This window comes from Papio anubis, chromosome 8 (genome assembly GCF_008728515.1).
Source record: "Papio anubis isolate 15944 chromosome 8, Panubis1.0, whole genome shotgun sequence".
In the NCBI taxonomy this organism is placed as follows: Eukaryota; Metazoa; Chordata; class Mammalia; order Primates; family Cercopithecidae; genus Papio; species Papio anubis.
In genome coordinates this window covers 91,858,851-91,882,110 of record NC_044983.1, presented here as the reverse complement: position 1 = coordinate 91,882,110, position 23,260 = coordinate 91,858,851, and the positions used below count along the sequence as shown (strand labels likewise).

Genomic DNA, 23,260 nt, shown 5'->3' with positions numbered 1-23,260 from the left:
CCGCCAGGGCCAGAAAGGGCTAGCGTGGCGGGAGGGAAGCCTCTGTCCCCGAGCGGCCAGGCGACCCGAAGCCAAGAGCCGTGTCACACGTACCCCGCCTCGCCCTGCTTGCCGCACTCCCATGCAACTCCTATGAAAATGTCCTCCTGCCCCTGACGCCCCGCGGTCTAACCTCCGCCCCTCAACGAGGAGGGGGTCGCTGCAGGGCTGGGAATCCAGTGGCCGGCGTCCCAGCATTTTCGGACGCGTTCCGTGCATCCTCCAGTGTCCCCATGCGGGACCGCGGACTGCGATTCCACGTAGTGTGGGTTACCTCGCCCTAGCCGCAGGGAGCATCAAACAAAAGAACTTTTGCAAACTTTTATCTCTGGACACTCGCGAGTCTCTTAAATCTGGCCCCCATCTCCCCAGAACTTGCACGCAGTCAAGCAGGAAAGCTGGCGTGGGGGGATGGTGTACGGAGGAAGGGACCCCAAAGTTTCCAGGTCATCCCTGGTCTCGACGAGCGCGCGAAGCAGACCCGTTCCCTCGCGGGCCCGACCCAGGCTCCCCCATCCTGCCACCCTTTCCCCTCCGTCCTTCCCGGACCACGCAGCAAGACCAGCCGAGGGCGAAGAAGTTGGGAGTGACTTCAGGGGCCTCTGCGGTTAGAACAAACTGCAATTCCCGTGCCCCCATTCCCGCGGACCGTGGGGCAACGCCAGCGAGCAGCGCTTTTCTGCGGAAGGGAAGAGGGGGAAAGGGTGACCCGGCGAGCGCATTTGTCCCAGCGTTATCTCCGGTGTACAGTGGGGGCTGGGGGTTCCCCAGGTGGCGCGCCCCTATTCCCCGCAGGCTCCTCTTGTAGGTTCGAACACCCTAAACGGCGCGCGCGTGCCCCGCCTGGCCCACTCACCGACTCCGCCGACACGCAGGCCACCAAGCCCAAGGTGAGCAGGATCCACGCGCGCCGCATATTCCCCAGGGACCGGCTGCTCACAGCAGCCGCTTGCAACCAGGGCGAAACGAAGCCTCCTGCCCAGCGCTCGGCGCAGCCCGCGCACAAGAATCGGCAGCAGAGTAGCCGCAGCGACTGCGGCTCGGGCTCGGGGACCGGGGGCGCTCGCTTCCTCCTCCTGCGCCTGCTCCCGCCGCCCGCAGCTGCGCCCCGGGAACGCGGCGCCCTCTCACTTGTTGGTTTCTGCACTCCCGACACGGAGTTGGTGCTCCGGCAGGCTGCTCTCTGAAGCTCTTCTTGCTCTGCTGTGGTTTTGCTCCTCCGCGGACTCCTTTCCCGTGCCGAGGTTCAGTTTCTGGTTTTAAGGAATAAATTCGCTGGCTTGAAAGGGAGCTGCGGCAGAAGTTTGGGGGCAGAGCGGCGGGGGCGCGCGATCCGCGCGGCTGGAGCTCCGGGAGTATCTGGAGAGCAGCGCGTCCGAGCGGGGCCACTGGCTCCGCGGCTGCGCCCCTCCTCCTCCCGCGCCGCGCCTCCCTCCCCGGGTCCTCCTCCTTCTCCTCTTCTTTTCCTCCGGCTCCGTCCCTCCCTCCCTCCCTCCCTCCCTCCCAAGCCTGCTTCTCCGGGCTCCCCTGGGCTATTGGGGAGAGGAGGCGGCAGTGTGACTCCCAGATAAACCCGGGAGAAATTCCTACAGGATTACACGCCGATTGGCAGCTCCAAGGACCAGTGGGCGCCGCAGCTCCGCGCTGTGGCTGCGCCGGGTCTGCTCATCGGCAAACCAGGGCTCCTGCGTTTTCTCGCTCCCTTTCTTCCCTTCTCTCCCCACTTTTCCTCTCTCCTTCTCTATGCTCTTTTCTTCCCTGTTTTCTTTTCTCGTTCTCTTCTTCACTTTCCCTTTTCTAGAGAACAATTAGTGAAGAAACGAGAGACATATGTAGCTTTTCTGCCTTGAGAATTCGACCAGTAGAAAGAAACTGCCTTGTGAGTTGAGAGGGGAAAAAAAAGTGTAAGATGCCTTCAAGCAATGTGAAGTTTTCATAAATCGCCAGTTCGTGAAAATTGCATTTTAAAAGAGAAGATAATAAATGTAATAAATATGTAGTGAGAGTATTCCCCACTCTCCCAAATCCTCCCGCACCCCCCAAAAAAAGGGACATGGAAGAAGGATCCTGTAAACCCAAAGTGCAACAGTTTGAAAGCTCGTAACTTCATTAAGGGTTTAAATACCATTTCTGCCTCACACACAGTTTATGCCCCTAAGGCTTTTTATAGGCTCCATTTCAGCAGAGAGATGTTAACGTTTGGAAGCTACAAATAGGGTAATTTGATAAGAAGTTGGATAGAGACCCTGAATAATAACAGATTTAAGATAACTTCAAAGAAAAGAGGGATAAAGTAATTCCTAGTTTGAAGAAAATAATGAACATGTATTTCCTAAATGGAAGTAACTGACATGAAATATTTTGTTACAAGGTTATTTTTTCCTTTCAATTCAATGTCTGTGGCATATTATAGAACATGGCAAATGCGTATTCCCTTCCAGTTTCTTTTCTTTTTCTTACTGTCACAAATTTTACACACAATCCCTTCCAGTTTGTACCATCATTTTTCTCTGACTTACGGAGTAAATGAATTATGAAGCCATTCTGCTCCTAGCATGCCCACTACAGGAAACCAGAGACTTTTCTGTCTGTTCACCACTGTATTCTCATTCCTGGTACATAAAGACACATGATAAATATTATCTTGAATAAATTTTGCTCTAAAGCTCAATTTGTACAGTATAAGAGTTGTGAGCCTTTAAAATACACAGATGTAGATATATAGATATGAGGCCATGATAATTTTTCAACTCAGTATTAGAATAAAATACAGTCATACCCTAAGTGAGAATTATAATGTCTTAGTAACCTATTACTGTAATAAATCTCAAAGAAAGAAATTTAACTGGAGAATTACAACTCAAACTTGGAGACACTTAGTCCTTTGGTTTTGTGTGCCAACTACCAAACTACAAATGCTCATGAGCAAATCTAAGGCATTGGCAACCAAAAAGGTAATATGGAGAAATAGAAGAGTAGGCAAAGGAGAAAGAAGAAAAAGAGCAAGAGGCCAGAAGTTGTAACATCAGATGATGCTTCTGATTCCACACTGTAGCTGGCACCTGTGCCAATGTGGGCTCCACTTAGCTTGTGAAAGAATGAACCACGGCCTTTTTTTTTTTTTTTTTTTTTTTTGAGACAGGGTCTCACTTTTGCCCAGGCTGGAGTGCAGGGGTGATCACAGCTCACTGTAACCTCGACCTCCCAGGCTCAAGCAATCCTCCCACCTCAGCCTACCAAGTAGCTGGGACTACAGGCACAGGCCACCACACCAGCTAATTCTTGTGTTCTTTTATAGAGACAGGGTTTTCCATTGTTGCCCAGGCTGGTCTCAAACTCTTGGGCTCAAGTGATCTGCCTGCCTCAGCCTCCCAAAGTGCTGGGATTACAGACATGAGCCACCAGCCTAGTGCCCTTATTTTTAAGATGGAGTCTTTGTGAGTTGAAGAGTTTCGTGAGATGGGGAGACTTCTAAAAGAAGGCTCCAAAGGAAAATGAGCAATGCAAAATACATGCAAAGAGCCATAAAATATCAGCTCTGTCCTCATGAGAGACTTAGTCTACTCGCCAGCCTTCAGGCAAGGCCACACCTCCACTGTCCCCAACAGTTAAGTATCCATCAAATAAATTGGAATTCCAGTAAAACAGGAAATGCACCCCACTGGTTTGCTGGTTCTCACAGTTACTGCTGTTTACTGGGGCACCCATGTAACAAGAAGCATGGTGATTCAGCTTGGGCAGTGATAAAAAATGAATTTAAGTGAATACACGTGTTGAAGGGATGTATCTGTCTGCTGCCCTGAAGGCACACCCCAAGGCTCTTGGTGTTTATGAGATGCTCAGTGACTTGTTTCTTTAAAGATGATAAATACTCCATTGAGAGTATATATAATAAGGGAATTGGTACCATTTTGAGAGTGACACAATATTAAGTAGATGAAAACAAATATTCAAGATCTTGTGTTCAGATTTATTAACAGCTGTGGCAAGAAGGATAATCTGACAGTATAAAAAGCACTTACACAAGAGCTGACTACAAAGAGGTCACCCATGCTGAGTGGGGATGGGGACAGAGGTCAGGGGAGGTCCACGGGTATTAGTCAGGATTTGTCTAAATTTGCAAACGACGTAGGCCTGTTTGTGTGTTTTGCTAATTAGAAATGTTTAAAAAAACTGATGGACACTAAAATTTGGCAGAATTTTGTGGAGTGTATCTAATTCACTAAGTATAGCTCGTGACTAGAACCGAGGTTCTTTGCTAATATATTTCAAGTCCTCAGGTTTGAGGGCTATACTTTGAGGGGCACAGCTTAACCAATCACTTCCCAAATAGCTTCATTGATTGCTAAAAGAATAATTACCACACTTCAAGAATCTCAGGAGAAAATATTAAAAATAAACAACATAGAGATTAAGATGCAAGCATGTAAAAAAAAATGGAAAATAAAGAGTGCCAGACAAGTGAAAAAATAGAAATGAAAGCTACTAAAGACAGTTTTTAACCTAAACTGACACATTGGACTCTGTCACTATGGTATCAGATGATACCACATTACAACCATGGATGAACAGGTGTTCTGTCCTGAGGTGAGTTGTCAGAGTAGGGGATAGCAGGAAAAAAAAAGATGCCATTTTGTTGTTCTCGGTTCTTCCACTTAGCACCCCCTGGACTGTTACCAGGAGTCCAGGCTAGAAATCAATTTGGTAGGATCAGCTCTTATGAAATTCACTTGAAAGATGATAGAAGCTGAGAGGAAGAGGACATCCAGCCAGCCAACCATTAAATGAGCCATCGCTAATACTGGCAAGTGAGCTGAAGCCATGACCAAAATCTACAGGCAATCTAAAAAAATCTATTTTCAGGCCCAGCACGGTGGCTCACACCTGTAATCCTAGCACTTTGGGAGGCCGAGGCAGGTAGATTGCCTGAGCTCAGGAATTGGAGACCAGCCTGGGCAACATGGTGAAACCCCGTCTCACCTAACAACAACAACAACCACCAAACAAACAAACAAAAAATTAGCCAAGTGTGGTGGTGGGCACCTGTAGTTGCAGCTACTCGGGAGGCTGAGGCAGGAGAATCGCTTGAACCCAGGAGGTAGAAGTTGCAGTGAGCTGAGATCACGCCACCGCACACCAGCCTGAGCAACAGAGCAAGACTCTGTCTCCCCTCCACCCAAAAAAAAAATATATATATATATACACACACATATATATACACACACACACACATATATATATATTTTTTTTTTCAGCCTCAAACTTTTCACTGTTCTCTTTATTCACCTCCATCAACCCCTTTCCAGGGAAGTTGGCTGATTTGAGTTTTATAAAATGATATGGTGCTAATGTTGAACAAAATTGTTACAGTTTTGAATAGTAGGACACAGGAAAATCAAGGAAGTGCATAATACATTAAATAAGACAAGAGATAAAACACTTGTGTCTGTTTTTCTTTCTTTCTTTTTTTTTTTTTTTTTTTTCAAGATGAGGTCTCACTGTATTGTCCAGGCTGGCATCAAACTCCTGGACTCAAGTGATCCTCCCCCTTGGCCTCCCAAGGTTCTGAGATTACAGGTGTCAGCCATCACACTTGGTCCTTCATGTCAGTTTTTCTAACAGTGTGGTGTGATTCTTTAAAGGCTGGCAAAACTTGACATTCAGTCAACAAATATGTAGGGATCACCTGCTGCAACTCAGGTACTCACTGGGTAGGCATGTGAATTTTCTTGAACCTTGTTAGAGTTAACACATTTTTAAACTAAGAGTTGTTCTCAAGTCATGAATCTGTGACTAACGTACATGATGAATTTCATTCTAAAATCAGATATAGTTTAAAGAAAACATTATTTAGGGACTAAAATACATATCCAAAGAGCCATATTTGAATTTTATAGATTTGGATGTGTGAATCTAGGACGGTACCACAGAGGTATCTTCGAGTTATTTTGCATTGCATTTGTACATATCCAGTTGAACAGGAAAGTCTAACCTTGATTAATTTTATGTAAAATGGTACTTTTTTAAATTGACAAATAAAAATTGTATATATTTATGGTGTACAGCATGCTGTTTAAAAATATGTAGCCAGGTGCAGCAGTGGCACACACCTGTAGTCCCAGTTACTCGGATGGCTGAGGTAAGAGGGTCACTTGAGCCTAGGAGTTCAAGGTTACAGTGAGCTATGATCGAACCACTGCACTCCAGCCAGGGTGACAGAGCAAGACCTTGTCTATTAAATAGTTGATTAAGAATGTATACATTAGAGAATGATTAAATCAATCCAATTAACATATGCATTGCCTCACAAACTAATTTTTTGTGGTAAGAGCACTTAAAATCTCTTTTCTCTGCAGTTTTCAAGGATACAATATATAGTCGCTATGACATACAACAGATCTCTTGAACTTACCATGAATTCAACTTTTTAATATTCCACGTAAGTGGAATCATGTGGTATTTTCCATTCTATACCTGGCTTAACATAATGTCCTCCAGGTTCACCTATGTCATCACAAATGACAGGATTTTTTTTTTTTTTTTTTGAGACAGGGTCTGGCTATGTTGCCCAGGCTGAACTCCAACTTCTGGGCTCAAGCAATCCTTCCATGTAGCTGGAAGAGTCCAACTCCCTTCTTTTATAAGGCTAAATGGTATTCCATTGTGTAGATGCACCACACATTTTCTTCACCTGTTGGTGGACAGTCCTACCTTTTTTTTTTTCTTTTCTTTTTAGAAAGGGGGTCTTACTCTGTGGCCCAGGCTGGAGTGCAGTAGTATGATCATAACTCACTGCAGCCTCAAACTCCCGGATTCAAGTGAGCCTCCCTCCTAAGCCTCCCAAATACCTGGGACTACAGGTACTTGCCACCATGCCCAGCTGGGACTAGTCTTATTACTACTCTTTGCAGTTGATTTCTTTAATGGCAGCTAGCTCTAACCTCATTGACTGTTCTTAGAAATCCATCCTCTCCAAGGCCCTGGAAAGGGGCCTACGTGTTACATACTAAATGGTTCCACACCTCCTTAATCACAATTATGTAGACCAGGGCTGGAAGTAGGGGAAGGCAATTTATTAGTGGGCCAGTGGCCAATCAGATTCACCTTTCAGATCATTTGAGCCAAGGAACTCAAAGTCTAACTAAATTTTACGTTGTTGACCTGGGAGTCATCCAGAATTGATAAGTGGTCCTTGTGTGGTGAGAGAGAAAAAGTTGATGTAAAATGGAAAGAATGAAGCAGATGAACAGAGAGAAGCAGCAACAGAGGACATATGGCTCCAGAATAATGTAGGTTTCTGTTGTTTTTTTTTTTTTCCAGTCACTTTTCTAGCCTCTTTTTAAACCCAAATACACCTTCTTCCTTTAGGATATACAAGATACTATGGCATCCTTAAGGTAAATTCCTCATTTTTCTTTAGCTAAAGAGCTAAATTTACTAATAATTAATTTATTACTAGTTCGTGGTAAAGAAATGAACCCAGTCCAAGACAGAGATGAAAATGAAGCAAAGAGCTTTGACTACCTTAGCTTTACTCTGGATAGAATGGAAATCTTGCCATTTAGTGTTTTATGAGCCATGTATAGTTAAGAACAGTTTTAGTGAAGATAAACTACTACGAACATCATTTAGATTTTCAGGAAAAACGACACACTTTTAAAGAAAAACAAGTTTTACTTATTGAATTACCTTGGGAGAAATGTTTTCCATGTAGAATTTGGTATCTTTAAAAGCTGAGTAGAATGCATAGATTCTGTGCTGAAATAGTATTAGTACTGGGAACACCTACAAGTTAATGCCAGGAATTGCCTCACTGAACACTTTTCTAAAAGATCTAGAGGTCAAGGCACACAGATGTCCAGGTGTGAAAATGTTACTAAATTCTTTCAGCTAGTGAAATGAGAAACAGGTAGGATAGCCATGCCTCACTGAGTTGTTAGTAACCCAATACATTAAGGATACCTAACACAGGCTCTTACACCTGCTGTTAGCGTAGGCCGTGCCCTGCAGTGGTTAAAACCTCAGGCTTTGGAAATACACGGACTGGGGTTTGAATCCCAGTTCCACCTCTTGCCGTGTTCTTAGAGGCCTTGACACCTGAAGGAGCCACTAAATTTAAACCTGTTTCTTCAGCTGTAGTTTGGAGATAATAGGGTTGATGTGTGGAGCCAATGAGTTAATAATGCACGTAAAGTATTTAGCAAGCTACCTTGCACATAGTGAACTTTCAATAAATGCCAGTTGTCTCAATAAATGCCAGTTGTGGTTATTAGTATTTTCTCTCAATAAATGCCAGTTGTTATAAATGCCATTTGTATTTTCTCTGCCTGGAATAACCCATCTGTTCTCTCAACTCTCTTTGCCTGCCTAACTCCTACTTGCCCGTTAAGGGTCAGTTTAGAAGTGTCCTCATTAGCAAATATCTGTATGCCTACTATGTGTTGCACACCTCCTCCAGGAAGCCTTCGCTGATCCACCAGATTAGATAACAGACCTGTAAGATAATTAATTCTAAACTAGCATGGAATATTGGAGTTGCTGTAAAATTTGCTCTTAGATACATGTTCTGCTGTGGCTAAAAGTATAAATATAAAACTGAATCCATTCAGAAAGGTGTAGGAAACAAGAACACACACCATTCTATCTTTTTTTTTTTTTTTTAAGTACCATAACAAGTTTAAATCCAACTAAAAACCCAGGAAAAGAGTATAAAATTCAAAACTTGCAAGTTCTGAAATAGCAGTAAATAGTTTTGAATTGTTAAAATGAAAATCAAATGCTTCTATGAGCTCAGATAGAAGAAAAATGCTTCAGGGAAAGAAAAAAATACAATTTATCATGAAATGGGAACTCAGAATGTCTACTTTTTACTCTTGTTCTTGTAGCTGTTAATAATACAAATGACAAAGGTTGACGATTTCTCTGCAGATTTCATTCCAGCGTCACACCACAAAAGTTAGTGTCTCCTCCTATCCCCCAACCCCTACTCACCACAGGCACATCCTAACACCCCAACACCCCAAGGTGACCCATGTGAATAGCCTGGTATGAATTGTCCTCTCTTTCTCTATTTGTATAATCCTACAGGGATACACTCACAGATCCATGACACACACGAGTTTTTTTGTTGATTGTTTGTTTTGTTTTGTTTTGAGACAGAGTTTCATTCGTTGGCCAGACTGGAGTGCAATGGCACGATCTCGGCTCACTGCAACCTCCGCCTCCTGGATTCAAGCCATTCTCCCTCCTCAGCCTCCTGAGTAGCTGGGATTACAGGTGCCTGCCACCACGCCCAGCTGATTTTTGTATTTTTAGTAGAGACGGGGGTTTCGCTATGTTGGCCAGGCTGATCTTGAACTCGTGACCTCATGTGATCGGCCCGCCTTGGCCTCCCAAAGTGCTGGGATTACAGGCGTGAGCCACCGAGCCCAGCCCCACGCATGAGTTTTTAATGCTTGTTTTGTTCTTAGTTGTTTTTAAAAATGGAATCCTATTAAACACACTTTCATCTTGTAGAAATCCCTCCAAGTTACCTGACAGAACCTTCGTTCATGTATATAATGTGGATCTTTTACCCCTTGGTACCAGTATTTTATACTTGATCTAGCCATTTCCCTGTAATAAGCATCTCTTTTGTTTCCAGTCGAGTATTTTCCCCTACCGCAAATAATATGACAGGAAATACCTTTTACATAGTTCCTTAATTACTGGTGATTTTCTTTCTGTGGGCTAGATTCCCTAGAGTGGGATTGTTGGATTGGAAGGTATAAATGTTTGTAGTTTTATGGGATGTTGCTTGACAATTTTACAACAACAACAAAAAGTTCTCCCACTCTCACCAGTGATGTTGAGAGTATCTTTTTTTTTCCTTTCTCCACATCCCAGCCAGCAAAAGGTGTTAGCTTTCTTCTCAGCCAGTTTGATAAGTATGAAGTGACAGCTCATTGCTCTTGTTATGTGCAATTTCCTGACTACTAGTGCTTTAGAGCATCTTTTCATGTGTTTGCTGTATTTGGAGTTGGTCTTCTGTGAACTGTCCATTCATATCTTTTCCCCACCTTTCTACATGGTAATATGCTTTTTTACGGAAGAGTTCTGATATGATTGCTATTAACATTACTATGTTATTAATGCATCTTGCATATATTGTTATATATACTGTGACCATTTCCAATTCTCTATTCTACCCACTGATCTGTTTGTCTATTCCCATGTCATAACATATTCATTTGATTACCACGACTTTATAGAACCCTCTTATATTCCCAAAGTCAGTCCCCCTGCTCTCCCTGACCAGACACTGGTGGTTGTTTTTCCCATGCCTTTCTTGGATATTTTTGGGCATTTTCTTCATCCACATAAATTCTAAAGATATTTTAGACAATTAAAATAAACCATTTTAGGATTCCATTTGGAACTGAACTAAATTTATGCAGTGGTTTTGGTACAAGTAACATTTTTATGATATTAAGTCATCTCAAACCAGAAAATGTTATACTCAGCTTTGTTTGGATCTTTTTTAAATGTCTGCTCATAAGATTTTATAGTTTTCCTATAGATCCTGTGAACCTCTTGTTAAATATATTCCCATTATTTACTTACATTGTGTCACTATTATAAATAGAATCTCCCCTATTTTCATTTAAGAACTTACTGCTAGAGCAGAGAAAAACTGTTTATCATTTAATATTTATTTTGTATACTACCATCTTACCAATAATTTTTAAGTGAATCTAGTACATATTTTACTAGAATCTCATGGATTTCTAGGTATGCAATTAGGTCATCAACAAAAAATGTGGTTTTAATATCTTTTTTTAATGTCTATGCCAGTTGTTTAGTAACTAGTTTTAACAACTGGTTCCTGGTTTTAATGGAAATGGTTTAGTGTATTGTGTGTTATAATTTGGAATGACAATTGTGGTTTGTTTGTGAATTGTCTTTAGTAGATCAAAAAGTTTCATTACTTATCTTGAGTTTTTGTTAGAGATGGTTGTTTAGTTTTATTCAAGCTTTTTCAGAATCTACTGATATAATCCTATGGATTTTATCCTTCAGTCTGTTGATGGAATAGATTGTGCTGATGGTCACTGAGAGTGATTTTCAGAAAGCAAGTCACTCCCACATTCCTTGAAAAAAACTTGCTTGATCTTAGTGCATCAGTTTTTGAGAACTTGCTGATGTCTGTCCATATTTTGTTTAGAAGTTTTTGCATCTTATTTGAAAGTGATATAGGTCTATAAGTTTTTATTCTGTGCTCTACTAGATCAGGCTGTGGCATTAAAGTCGTGCTGGCTATGTAAAATGAGTTGGAGACTTTTCTGTCTTTCCTCTCTACCCTGGACTAACTTGAATAGCATTGAAATGATCAGTTCTTTAGAAATTAGATAGCATCCAGCACAAATGCCCATTTGGTCTTGGTGCTTAATTTAAGTGGTAGCTCTCTTACTACTCTTTCTTCTGTCATAACTGGTCTATTCAGATTTATGATTTCTTCCTGGATCTATTTTAGTCATTTGTATTTTGCTGGAAAACTATTATTATCCTCTAGGTTTTAAAATTTGTTGTCAGATTTGTCTTTAGAGAGATAAATATTTCCTTATCATTAAAAATTTCTCTTACATTTTTTTTCTCGTTTTTTTACCTTGTCTCTTTGGCTTTCTCTTCCTTCTCATCAGGCTCCTGAGGGATTTATTTCTATTATTAATCTTTTTCAAAAGACACTTTTACGTAAACTTATCCTTACTCTTTTTGTGTTTGTTTGCTGTTTTATCTTTGTTGTTATTCCTTTTCCTCTTTTAAAAATTGATCTCTTTATAATTTCTTAAATGAAATTCTAAGTTCTTTTATTTTTAATTTCTTTAATGATATAAAAGCATTTGACGCTATGCACTTTCTGTGGATAATTTGTCCTTTCTACTTAGGATCTTATAAGATTTTCCAGTTGTCCCTAAAATTTAGGGGGTTTACTATGCTATGCCTGTGTACTTGTGATTTCTCTTCAATGGATCATTTAGTTTACTGACTCAAGTCTTTCTCCTCAAAGTGAAAAGTTTCGTTTGTTTAGTTTTTTGTTTTTGACACCGTCATGCGCCCCCCCCCCACGCCCCCCCCCCCGCCCCGGCTGGAGTGAAACGCGGCGATCTCGGCTCACTGTAACCTCTGCCTCCGTGGTTCACGCAATTCTCCTGCCTCAGCCTACCTAGTAGCTGGGACTACTGGCGCACACCACCATATTGGGCTAATTTTTTTCTATTTTTAGTAGAGACAGGGTTTCACTATGTTGGCCAGACTGGTCTCTAACTTCTGACTTCGTGATTCACCCGCCTCGGCCTCCGAAAGTGCTGGGATTACAGGCGTGAGCCACCGCGCCTGGCCTTGTTTAGTTTTTTAAAAATTGTTTTCTCTTTCGGTATATTGTTTTCTCTTTCTGAAATTTCTATTATTTGTCTTTTAAATATCCTGAATAGATAGCCTCCAAATCCCTTACAGTTGCTGTCATGATTTCCAACTTCTTACATTTTTGTGTCCATGAATTTCCAGACCACTAATTCAGACCAGTGACCATTCTCTCCTTTAATTTACCTGTGAAATTTCTAATGAGAAATCATGCGTTTTTATTATTAATGAATTATTATTATTATTTGCAGATGCACTTGGGCTTTTTAAGTGCTTGCTTTTGTTGGTTTGTTTTGTTTTCAGCTTATGTTTTCATCTGTCTCCTGTAGCAGTTGTATTTCCTTGGGCGTGTGCTTGTTCTCTTGGTTTTTCCTCTCTCTGGCTGCTGGGTGCCATCATATGCAGTGTCATGTTTCTTTGTTGGCTGGTTCGGTCTCAGATCTGGTTGGTGGAGAATCCTTACAGTGGGGACCCACAGGTGGTGGAAGACAAAGGGCTTCTCAGGTGTCCCTACGCCTATGGGCCAGTCTGCTGCCAGTTCTCTTGCTTCCCTGCCAGGTTACCTGCAGGAAGCTTCCCTCTTCCTTGGTCCTCAGTCTCAAGGGCAGGGAAGAATTGCCCCCTTTTGGCCTTTGCAGAGGTGGCCAGGAAGGCTTAGCATACCCACGTAGAGCAGGCAGTGTCTCCTACCTCACAGACGCTGCATGGCCCATTTCTCTTCTGGATCCTCTTTGGGAAAATCAATGGTATACATGAGGGCAAGTGGGATGTGCTCAGGACTACCACTACCTGTGAACTCCCCGAGTTATATTTTCTTTTTTGTTTGTTTGTTTGTTTTAGAGACGGAGTCTTGCTCTGTTGCCAGGCTGGAGTGCAGTGGTGCAATCTCGGCTCACTGCAACCTCCATCTCCCAGGTTCAAGCAATTTGCCTGCCTCAGCCTCCCAAGTAGCTGGGACTACAGGCGCAAGCCACCACACCCAGCTAATTTTTTGTATTTTTAGTAGAGATGGGGTTTCACCATGTTGGCCAGGATGGTCTCGATCCCTTGACCTAGTGATCCCCCAGCCTCAGCCTCCCAAAGCTGAGATTACAGGCGCAAGCGCACTGCACCCGGCCACCAAGTTATATTTTCTAAAAGGAAATAAACTAACAAAATTATAACAGGGTAAATGGAAAAGGATATGGAGTCAAACAGATCCGGGTTAGAAGCCGATTTAGTGAGAATAGAGGAAGTTTAAATAACAAGAGTACTTTGCTGCTGGGTGTGGTGGCTCACGCATGTAATCCAGGTACTTTTCAAGCTGGCCAAGCTGTTTTATACCTGTAATCCCAGCACTTTGGGAGGCTAAGGTGAGAGGATCACTTGAGCCTAGGAGTTGAAGACCATCCTGGGAAACATAGTGAAATCCCATCTGTAAAAATAAAGATAAAAATAAATTGTCTGGACATAATGGCATGTGTCTGTAGTCCCATCTACTCTGGAAGCTGAGGTGGGAGGATTGCTTGAGCCCAGGAGGTAGAGGCTGCAGTGAGCAGTGATTGTGCCACTGCACTCCAGTTTGGGCAACAGAGCAAGACCCTGTCTCAAAAAAAAAAAAAAAAAGAATATTTTGCAAGGTGACTATTTCAGGGAAAAAGCTTCTTGCAGACCGAGGAATGTTTGCATTTAAAGACCAGAAACTATAGCTGAAGGAGTGGTCCAAATTGACTCAGCCAGTGAATTTGAGAGCCAGGATTCCCAGCCCAATATATCTGGAGCTTTTAAAAGCCTTCCGAAATCTTTCCATAAATTCTTCTTAGCCAGGAATTGGAAGCATTAGCTACCTGTTAGCTTTTTAAAGGCTCAAGCAAAATTTATAAATATCTCACCAAGGGTGTTTTCAGTTTTGTTTTTAAATGTGATTTTTAGTTTCCCCATTTGTAGATTTTAAAAATCTTTTTACTATCTAGTACTAAATGACTTGTACTGCCATCAGAGAATGTAATTTGGGTATTTCTATGTTTTGAGCAAAAGGGGACCTTAAGAGAAGCAATGGTGCGTGTCTGTAATCCCTAGCTCCTCGGGAGGCTGAGGCACGAGAATTGCTTGAACCCGGGAGGCGGAGGTTGCAGTGAGCCGAGATCATGCCACTGCACTCCAGCCTGGGCAACAGAGTGAGACTCTGTCAAAAAAAAATAATAATAATAATAATAAAAAGAGAAGCAAAAGAGAGTCTTTGCTAAGTGATCTTTCTTCTTAGGGGATATCTATAGTGGATACTCACCTGGAATACCAGATGCAGCTGGGCTTAATGTGCTTCAGAAAGAGGCATAAAGGAAGTTTGAAGGTCCTACAGAAAAGCAGCAAAGAAGCCCACAGTGTTCATTCTTGATATTATACATTCTACCCCAACACACAGCATCTTATGGGTTTGGACAAATTTGTAATGACATGTGTCTGCCATTATAATATCACACAGAATAGTCTCACTGCCCTAAAAATCTTCTGTGCTCTGTGTATTCATCCCTCCTTCCCCCTAACCCCTGGCAGCCACTGATCTTTTTACTGTCTACAAACTTCGGCTTTCCCAGAATGTCATACAGTTGAAATAACATAGTATGCAGCCTTTTAAGATGAGCTTTTTTTCACTTAGTAATATGCATTTAAGTTTCTTTCATGTCTTTTCATGGCTTGATAGCTCATTTCTTTTTAGTGCTAAGTGATATTCCATTGTCTGGATGTACCACTGTTTATTCATTCACCTACTGAAGGGCATCTTCATTGCTTCCAAGTTTGGGCAACTGTGAATAAAGCTGCTATCAGCATCTATGTGTGGGTTTTGTGTGGACATAAGTTTTCAACTCCTTTGGGTAAATATCAAGGAATGTGATTCCTGGATCATATGGTAAGAGTATTGTAAGAAACAGTACAATTGTCTTCCACAGTGGCTGTATAATTTTGCATTCCCACTAGCAATAAATGAGAGTTCCTGTTGCTCTACATCCTCACTAGCATTTGGTGTGGTGAATGTTTTGGAGTTTGGCCATTCTCGTAGGTGTACAGTGGTATCTAACTGTTGTTTCTATTTGTATTTCCCTGATGACAAATGACAAGGAATACCTTTTACATGCTATATATCTAAAAGAAAAAGCAAAGGAATCCATTATGAGACCAGTGTAATCCTAATAACAAAACCTACCAAAGATACTACAAAGAAAGAAAACTGCAAATCAATATCACTTATGAACATCAATACAAAAATCTTAACAAAAGATTACAAAATCAAATCCAGCAATATATTAAAATAATGAGGAATGCAAGGATGGCCTTATATTTAAAAATGATCTATACATTTTACCATATTACAAAAAAGGGGAAACATTTTATTAATAGATGCAGCAAAAATATTTGATAAAAATTATGAATTTATCATAAAACTCTCAGCACATGAACAATAGAAAGTAACTTTCTCAGTCTAATGAGCATCTGCTCCAGTTATTTGTTACTACAAAACAAACCACCCCAACATGCAGCAGCTTTAACAACAAGCAATTTTTTTTTTTTTTTTTTTTTTTTTGGGGAGGGAGTCTCCCCTGCCCCCCAGGCTGGAGTGCAGTGGCCGGATCTCAGCTCACTGCAAGCTCCGCCTCCCCGGTTCACGCCATTCTCCTGCCTCAGCCTCCCGAGTAGCTGGGACTACAGGCGCCCGCCACTGCGCCCGGCTAGTTTTTTGTATTTTTTAGTAGAGACGGGGTTTCACCGTGTTAGCCAGGATGGTCTCGATCTCCTGACCTTGTGATCCGCCCGTCTCGGCCTCCCAAAGTGCTGGGATTACAGGCTTGAGCCACCGCGCCCGGCCAACAACAAGCAATTTTTTGAGACAGAGTCTTGCAGTGTTGCTCAGGGTGGAGTGCAGTGGTGTGATCTCAGCTCACTGTCTGAGTTCAAGTGATTCTCGTGTCTCGGCCTCCCAAGTAGCTGGGACTACAGGCACCTACCACCACGCCTGGCTAATTTTTGTATTTTTAGTAGAGGTGGGGTTTCATCATGTTGGCCAGGTTGGTTTGGAACTCCTGACCTCAAGTGATCCGCCCACCTTGGCCTCCCAAAGTGCTGGGATTATAGGAGTGAGCCACTGCACCAGGCCCCAATTTTTAAAACATATATTTATTTTTAAATTTTTATTTTAGGTTTAGGGGTACACGTGAAGGTCTGTTACACAGATAAACATGTGTCAGGGTAGTGGGTTGTACATATTATTACATCACCCAGGTATTAAGCTCAGTACCCAGTAGTTACCTTTTGTGGTCCTCTCCCTTCTCCCACCCTCCACCGTCAAGTAGACCCGTGTCTTTTGTTTCCTTTTTTGGGTTAATATGTTCTTAACATATACCTTCTACTTATAAATGAGAAATGCAGTACTTGGTTTTCTGTTCCTGAGTTAGTTTGCTAAAGATGATAGCCTCCAGCTCCATGCATGCTCCCGCAAAAGAGATGCTCTCATTCTTTTTTATGGATGCATAATATTCCATGGTGAATATGTGCCACATTTTCTTTATCCAGTCTGTCATTGATGGGCATTTAGAACAACCAATTTTTTTTTTTTTTTCACTCACAAGTCTGCAATTTGAGTAAGACTCAGGGAGTATAGGTCAGCTTGTTTCATGCAATGTTGACTGGGACAGTTTGACCCGAGGCTGGGGGCTCTGTTTTCGAGCTGATTCAGTCACATCGTTCACAAGTTGGTACTGGCTGTCAGATAGGAACTAAGCTGAGCTGTGAGCTAGGAGCCTTGGTTCCTTTCCATGTGGAACCCTGCTCTGGCTTCTTGGGCTTCCTCACAGCATGGCAGTGGGGTTCTGAGAATGATTATCTCAAAAGTGCCAGGGAGAAGAGCATGGCATCTTTCATGACCAACCCTTAGAGGTCACATACTTCCCTTCCATCATACTCTATTACTTGAGACAGTCACAAATGCCTGCCCATGTTCAAGAAGAGGGAAAAATAAACTCCACCTCCTACTGGTATTGTGACAAGGTTCTAGAAAAACATGTAGGATAAGAAATTTTGTTGAGTCCATCTTTGGAAAATATCTGCCATAATAACTTTGAAAGACCTTAAGCTAACACCAATGTTAATTATGAAATATTGAGCACTTTCCCTCTAAAATTGGTGCTATACACTGAATGTTTACGCCCCTCCAAAATCCATATGTTAAAGTCTAATCCTCAATGTCATGGTATTTGGAGGTAAATGTTAGTGAGGATGTGAAGAGATTGGAACCCTGATACACTGCTCTTGGGAATATTGCAGATGTTAGCCAAAATGCTTACCGTGGATTATCCGCCTTGTGAATACTGACAGTCTATCTTCCTAGGAAAAAATAAATATATGTCACAAAGTATCCCTTGACAACATAATATTTGGATGAACCATTGGCATGAACCCATATGACGTTTCCTGTTTTTCTGTTGTTTCCTGATTAACCTCCTTCCATCATAGAATCTGCCCTCCCCTTTTAATATACAATTGCCTGTGCTCAGAAGTATTTGAAGATGAAAAACTAGCTGCTAATCAAGGTCTGAATTATGTTGGCAGACATTCATGGAAAAGAGACCTAATAATTCAGTTAAACTAAAACAGTGGGGGTTTTGTTAATATCAGCCCCAATACTGTGCCTTTAAACTAAACTGAACTAAACCAACTCATTCTCACAGTTTAGGGTACTTTAATCGTTTTCCTTGCGATAGCCCAAGACTATTTATAACCGGAATTCCACTGGTTCCTGTCCTATTGGCTTGGTCCTCCTTTTCTTTTGGCTCCATTCACCCTTTGGATTTGGTAGCTGAACTTGGATTTTCCCGTTTGGACTGCACAGGACACTTGAAAACGTGGATCCTACTCAACTCTTGCTGCACTTACTCAGACTGCTTCAGGTAAAATACCTACCTACCTTTGGAGTCTCAGTCTGGTGCCAGACTGGGTCCCATTCCAATTGCCCAGTGGGTAGAGGGTTGGGAGAAGGTGGATTAGCCACTAGAGTTCAAAAGATAACAGTCTTCTTGTCTCTACAAGTCTTAGTAAATGGCCTCTTCAAGTCCCGATAGCTCCTTGGTTACCAATAGCGTTCAAAGCCCATTTTGATTTCTAGTGGTAATGTAAATCTTAGAGCCTGGAGGAAGCAAGATAAAATCCAAGTAGCCCCACAGGCAAAAAATGAAAAACTCAAAGAACTGTGTGTGTCACTTGCTGCTATTAGGGTGAAATATGCACTGATGAATTGTTGGGTACAGCGATAAAAGCCCAGGAAGTCATTTTTCTAGGCTCACCATTGATATTTGAGAATAACATTTAAGCATTTTCTCTTTCTCCAACTGTAACATTTAAGCATTGCCTCTTTCTCCGACTGTAAGCCAAAAAGGAAAAACAGATAAAGTGGGAGGGAGGGGCAAGAAGACTTGAAGTGGCAAAGACTCTTTGAATTGAAACTTGTAAAATACTTTATAATCCTTGAATTATTATAAGAGAACAAATAAACCAATTGTGAAGTCACTAGTTTTCTTCTGATTTACCTTTGGGGATACAGGAGAATCTCACACATACAAAATTGGGTTAACTGTAATTGATCCTTGCTTCACAAACACTATTATCTTTGGTCCACATAAGCTGTCTTTTCTTTTTCATTTATTTATGTTCTCATTTGTTTTTGCTTAATGAGTAAATGAAAACCTATGAACCTGCCATTCAGTCTAAGAGCTACAATTATCCCAAAACTTAAAACTTTGCAGGTATGGTGGTGCATACCTGCAGTCCCAGCTACTTGGGAGGCTGAAGCAGGAGCATCACTTGAGCCCAGGAGGTCGAGGCTGCAGTGAGCTGTGATCATGCCACTGAACTCCAGGGTGACAGAATGAAATCCCGTCTTTAAAAATTAAAATTTAAAAATAAAAAACTTGGCTGGGTGCGGTGGCTCACGCCTATAATCCCAGCACTTTGGGAGGCCGAGGCGGGTGGATCACGAGGTCAAGAGATCAAGACTATCCTGGCCAACATGGTGAACCCCGTCTCTACTAAAAATACAAAAAATTAGCCTGGCATGGTGGTGGGCACCTGTAGTCCTAGCTACTCGGGAGGCTGAGGCAGGAGAATCGCTTGAGCCTGGGAGGCAGAGGTTGCAGTGAGCTGAGATTGTGCCACTGCACTCCAGCCTGGTGACAGAGTGAGACTCACTCCGTCTCAAAAAAAACAAAAACAAAAACAAAACTTGCCTGTGTGCTGTCTTCAATTCCAGAAACACCCCCATTTTGAGTTTTGTGTTTATCATGTTTTGTATATACATAAACAATATGTTCCTTAGTTTTCCTTATTTTATATCTCAAACTTGCTGTTCTCACTCATTATTATGTTACGCAAATTCACTTATGTCCTGGTGGGTAGCTATGGTTCACTTGTTCTATTGGGTGACTATGTCACAGAATATCTATTCTGCTAGTATGAGTATCAGTTTGTGCTGTTCCTAGAAATATCGATGTTGAGGTTGGACACAAGAATATGCCTAGGAGTAGCTGGGTATGAGATATGGGAATGTTCAACTTTACAAGATAATGCCAAATTGTTTTTCCAATATGGATGTAGCAATTTACATTCCTGCCTGCAATCCTGTTGAGTCACATCCTTCTGAAACTCAGTGTCAAATTAGTTAATTTTTGCCAATTGAAAGGGTATAAAATGGTATCTCATTGTGGTCTTGATTTGCATTTCCCTTTTAACTAATAAACTTGAGCATCTCTTCAAATGTTGCTTTGGCCATGTATATTATCTCTTCAGTGAAATGCCTCTCTGTTACTTTTGGGTAGGCCTCTATTAGGTTGTCTTTTCCTTATTAACTCTTATTAGCTTTATATACTCTAAAACTATTATTATCTATTATATGTGTTACAAATACCTTATCTCAATATGTAGTTCATCTTTTCACTTTTGAAAGCTCTCTTTGATGAGCAGAAGTTCTTTATTTTAATCTAGCCAAAGATATCAAGCTCTTATTTTATGATGAATGCATTTGGATGTACTCTTTCAAAGCTCCATGGTCAGAAAGGTTTAAAGTTTTACATTTGACACATAAATCCTTAAACCATTTAGAATTAATTTTTGTGTTTGGTATGAGGTAGGGATCCAATTTACTGTTGTTTTTCTCTTTATAAATCACGTATCTGTATTCTCCATTTATAGGTAGAAAGAGTGTCAGAGTGCCTAAGAAGAAAACCTCTCAATATATATTTTTCTCATTAGAGTCAAAGATGAAAAGACCATGTCACCCATTTATGAGAACACAAATGTAATGTACTGCCCAGAGATTTATCATCGGATTATAGGAATGGGAAGGGCTTTCAGAGTTGTAGAATTCATCACTCCATCTCCAGAGACACTTCAACTAAATCTCTCAGGGCAAACAAATATTTGACTCATTTTAAGATTTCTCATTCCAACATGTCATTGTTTTTGTTAAAAAGTTTCCCCAGAGATTCTAACCCCAAATTAATTTAACTTAGTGTTGCAGATAAAGGTTTTGAACCTGACTCCATAAAGACTTTTACTGGCCTATAGAACATTTACCTCTCTTCTGGACTATGTCATCACATTGATGAGCTGATGGTAGTTATCATTAATGGCATAAAGAATTTTGAGGTTCTTTTTTTTCAACTGAAAGACATTGCATGCAGTTTAATTTTATCTAAGCCTAATCCAATTTATTTTTAGCTCTAATGAACCTAGGAGAGAGAATAAATATACGGCTGAAACTAGAAGCAATAATTGTTCTAAACAATAACAACAACCACCACCAAAAACTAAATTACAAACTGAACTTAAATCTGATTCTCAGGTTTTTAGATAACAGGAAAACAAGGGGGAAAATAATTAAATAGGCAGCAGTTCCGTTTTAGTCAATTATGCACTGAAAACAGAACAAGAAAGCCCTTCGTACAATTCAAATACAAGATCACACTCTTGGTCAGATTTTTTGTCGGATAATAAATGTAAGTATCTTCTTATTTATAAAGTATTAAGACAAAAATAAGCCAAGAAACCTACCCAAATCTGATAATTTTAAGAAAGGCCATACATTCCTTTTCTCTCTTCCCACTATGTATGTTCTGATGCTCTTCTTCCCTGTAAGATTTTCTTCTTGGTACTTTTCAATTTGCTCGCCTTTAACATTCTCACTGTAGACCCTTTGTTATAGGCTAAAGGATACTATTTTTTAAAGTGCAGGGCTTGACTTAGAGTTCTTCTGTACCTCTTTCGTGGTCTCAGTACTGTTATCCAAGAGGTAACTCATAAAGGCAGTTACCAGTTTGTTACCGGTAGGGTCTTGACTACGTGTTGTCCAGATTCTTGGCATTTTGAATGAAGCAACAAAAGCATAGATTTATTGAAACGAAAGTACCTGCCACAGAGTGGGAGCAGGCTGGAGCAAGGGGCTCAAGAGCCCTGGTTACAGAATTTTCTGAGGTTTAAATACCCTCTATCGATTTCCCATTGGTTACTTGATTATACCCTATGTAAATGAAGACTTGGCTGGCAACCAGTCTGATTGGTTGCAGGAGGGGACCAATTAGAGGTACTTTCCATTTTTCATCTGCAGTAGTGGAGATGGGTGGGTAGCAAAGGGAGTGGCCTTATCCTGGCTAACAGTGAAACCCCGTCTCTATTAAAAACACACACACACAAAAAGTTAGCTGGGCGTGGTGGCGGGCGCCTGTAGTCCCAGTTACTTGGGAGGCTGAGGCAGGAGAATGGCGTGAACCCGGTGGGCAGAGCTTGCAGTGAGCCGAGATCGCGCCACTACACTCCAGCCTGGGCGAAAATGCGAGACTCCCTCTCAATAAAAAAAAAAGGAGTGGTCTCTGAGCCTTTTGTTACTTGGGCGTGGAGAGGTGGGGTTTTCCTTTTGGTTCAGTTCTAGGACGTAAGTGTGAGTCGGCCTTAGGTTCTCTGCCTCCAGACTCTATTCTCCGGCCTCAAGTTTAGGTGGAAATTGTTGACAATGGCTTTATTGCTTTTATGTACAATAGAAAACAGTAATGCACATTTAGGGGTGGGGACAAGAAGATATATAAGCATTTATTTAGTTTTGTTAGAAAATCTCTTACGTAGTAATGTTGCTAATAATCTAAATGAAGGCTCAATTGAGGCCATCATAAAGCTATTCAAATATTGAAATACACTTTTAAACTCAAAAACTGAAAGCTACATTCTCTCATAATTAGTAAATGAACTAGAAGTTATATTTCTGTTTTCATTTTATGTTCAAACATGTGTACTCACAACTTTTCCCCCAAATTAGAAGTTATACAAGCTCTTTTGGGTTCCCATCAAAGAGCTCTTAATTTCCTGCTTTGCCTATGCCATGGATGTGATGAGTTTTTAACAAATCATTCTATTTTTCATTCGTTTAGTTAATATGTTAAATGGAGATTACCAACACATTTTGCAAGTCTTTGTCAGAAATAAAAATAGTTGAGAATGATTAAGTACTATGTGCTATGTTTACTAGCACAATTCCTTATTTTCCCTTATAGTAATTTGTAAGGCATGTGGGTTCTGGTCTATCACTATTCTTGGTTTAGAACTAAAAAGAATAATGTAAAGAATCCTAGAAAAGACTGTAAACAAACAAAGGTCCCAAAGCATATATTACTGGATATTTTTAAGAGAAGAATGGGAAGAAGGAGTAAAAGTATCTTTTCTGTCCTTTCCTTCCAAGTTTCAAGTTTACACCCTAAAAATACAAAAATCAACTAATTACATTGGAGACTCAATGACTAAGTGTCAACACAAA

General features: G+C 41.2%; 2 protein-coding genes across 2 annotated transcripts in view; both read right to left on the bottom strand.

Annotated features, from left to right (window-relative positions):
- The window catches only part of SDC2 (syndecan 2), a 134,025-nt gene extending 132,463 nt beyond the window's left edge, over positions 1 to 1,562 (bottom strand). The window contains exon 1 of the mRNA XM_017962179.3: positions 896 to 1,562. Within this exon, the coding sequence (XP_017817668.1) occupies positions 896 to 955 (60 nt within the window). The 5' untranslated portion in view covers positions 956 to 1,562. The remainder of the gene's footprint in view (positions 1 to 895) is intronic.
- Positions 976 to 3,747, bottom strand: LOC110743893. The gene is made up of 2 exons (XM_021941963.1): positions 3,630 to 3,747; positions 976 to 1,700 (listed from the first exon to the last, which is right to left on the bottom strand). Exons 1-2 carry the CDS (start codon positions 3,745 to 3,747, stop codon positions 976 to 978), a joined length of 843 nt encoding a protein of 280 aa, XP_021797655.1.
- Positions 3,748 to 23,260: the final 19,513 nt, after the last annotated feature.

What these genes read in the sequence shown, in the direction of transcription:
- LOC110743893 (XM_021941963.1), bottom strand. Translation starts at nt 3,747, where the DNA reads ATGGGTGCCCCAGTAAACAGCAGTAACTGTGAGAACCAGCAAACCAGT. An exon ending in AACTGTTGGGGACAGTGGAG is followed by an intron (nt 1,701 to 3,629) that starts GTGTGGCCTTGC and finishes GCCGATGAGCAG; the next exon opens with ACCCGGCGCAGCCACAGCGC.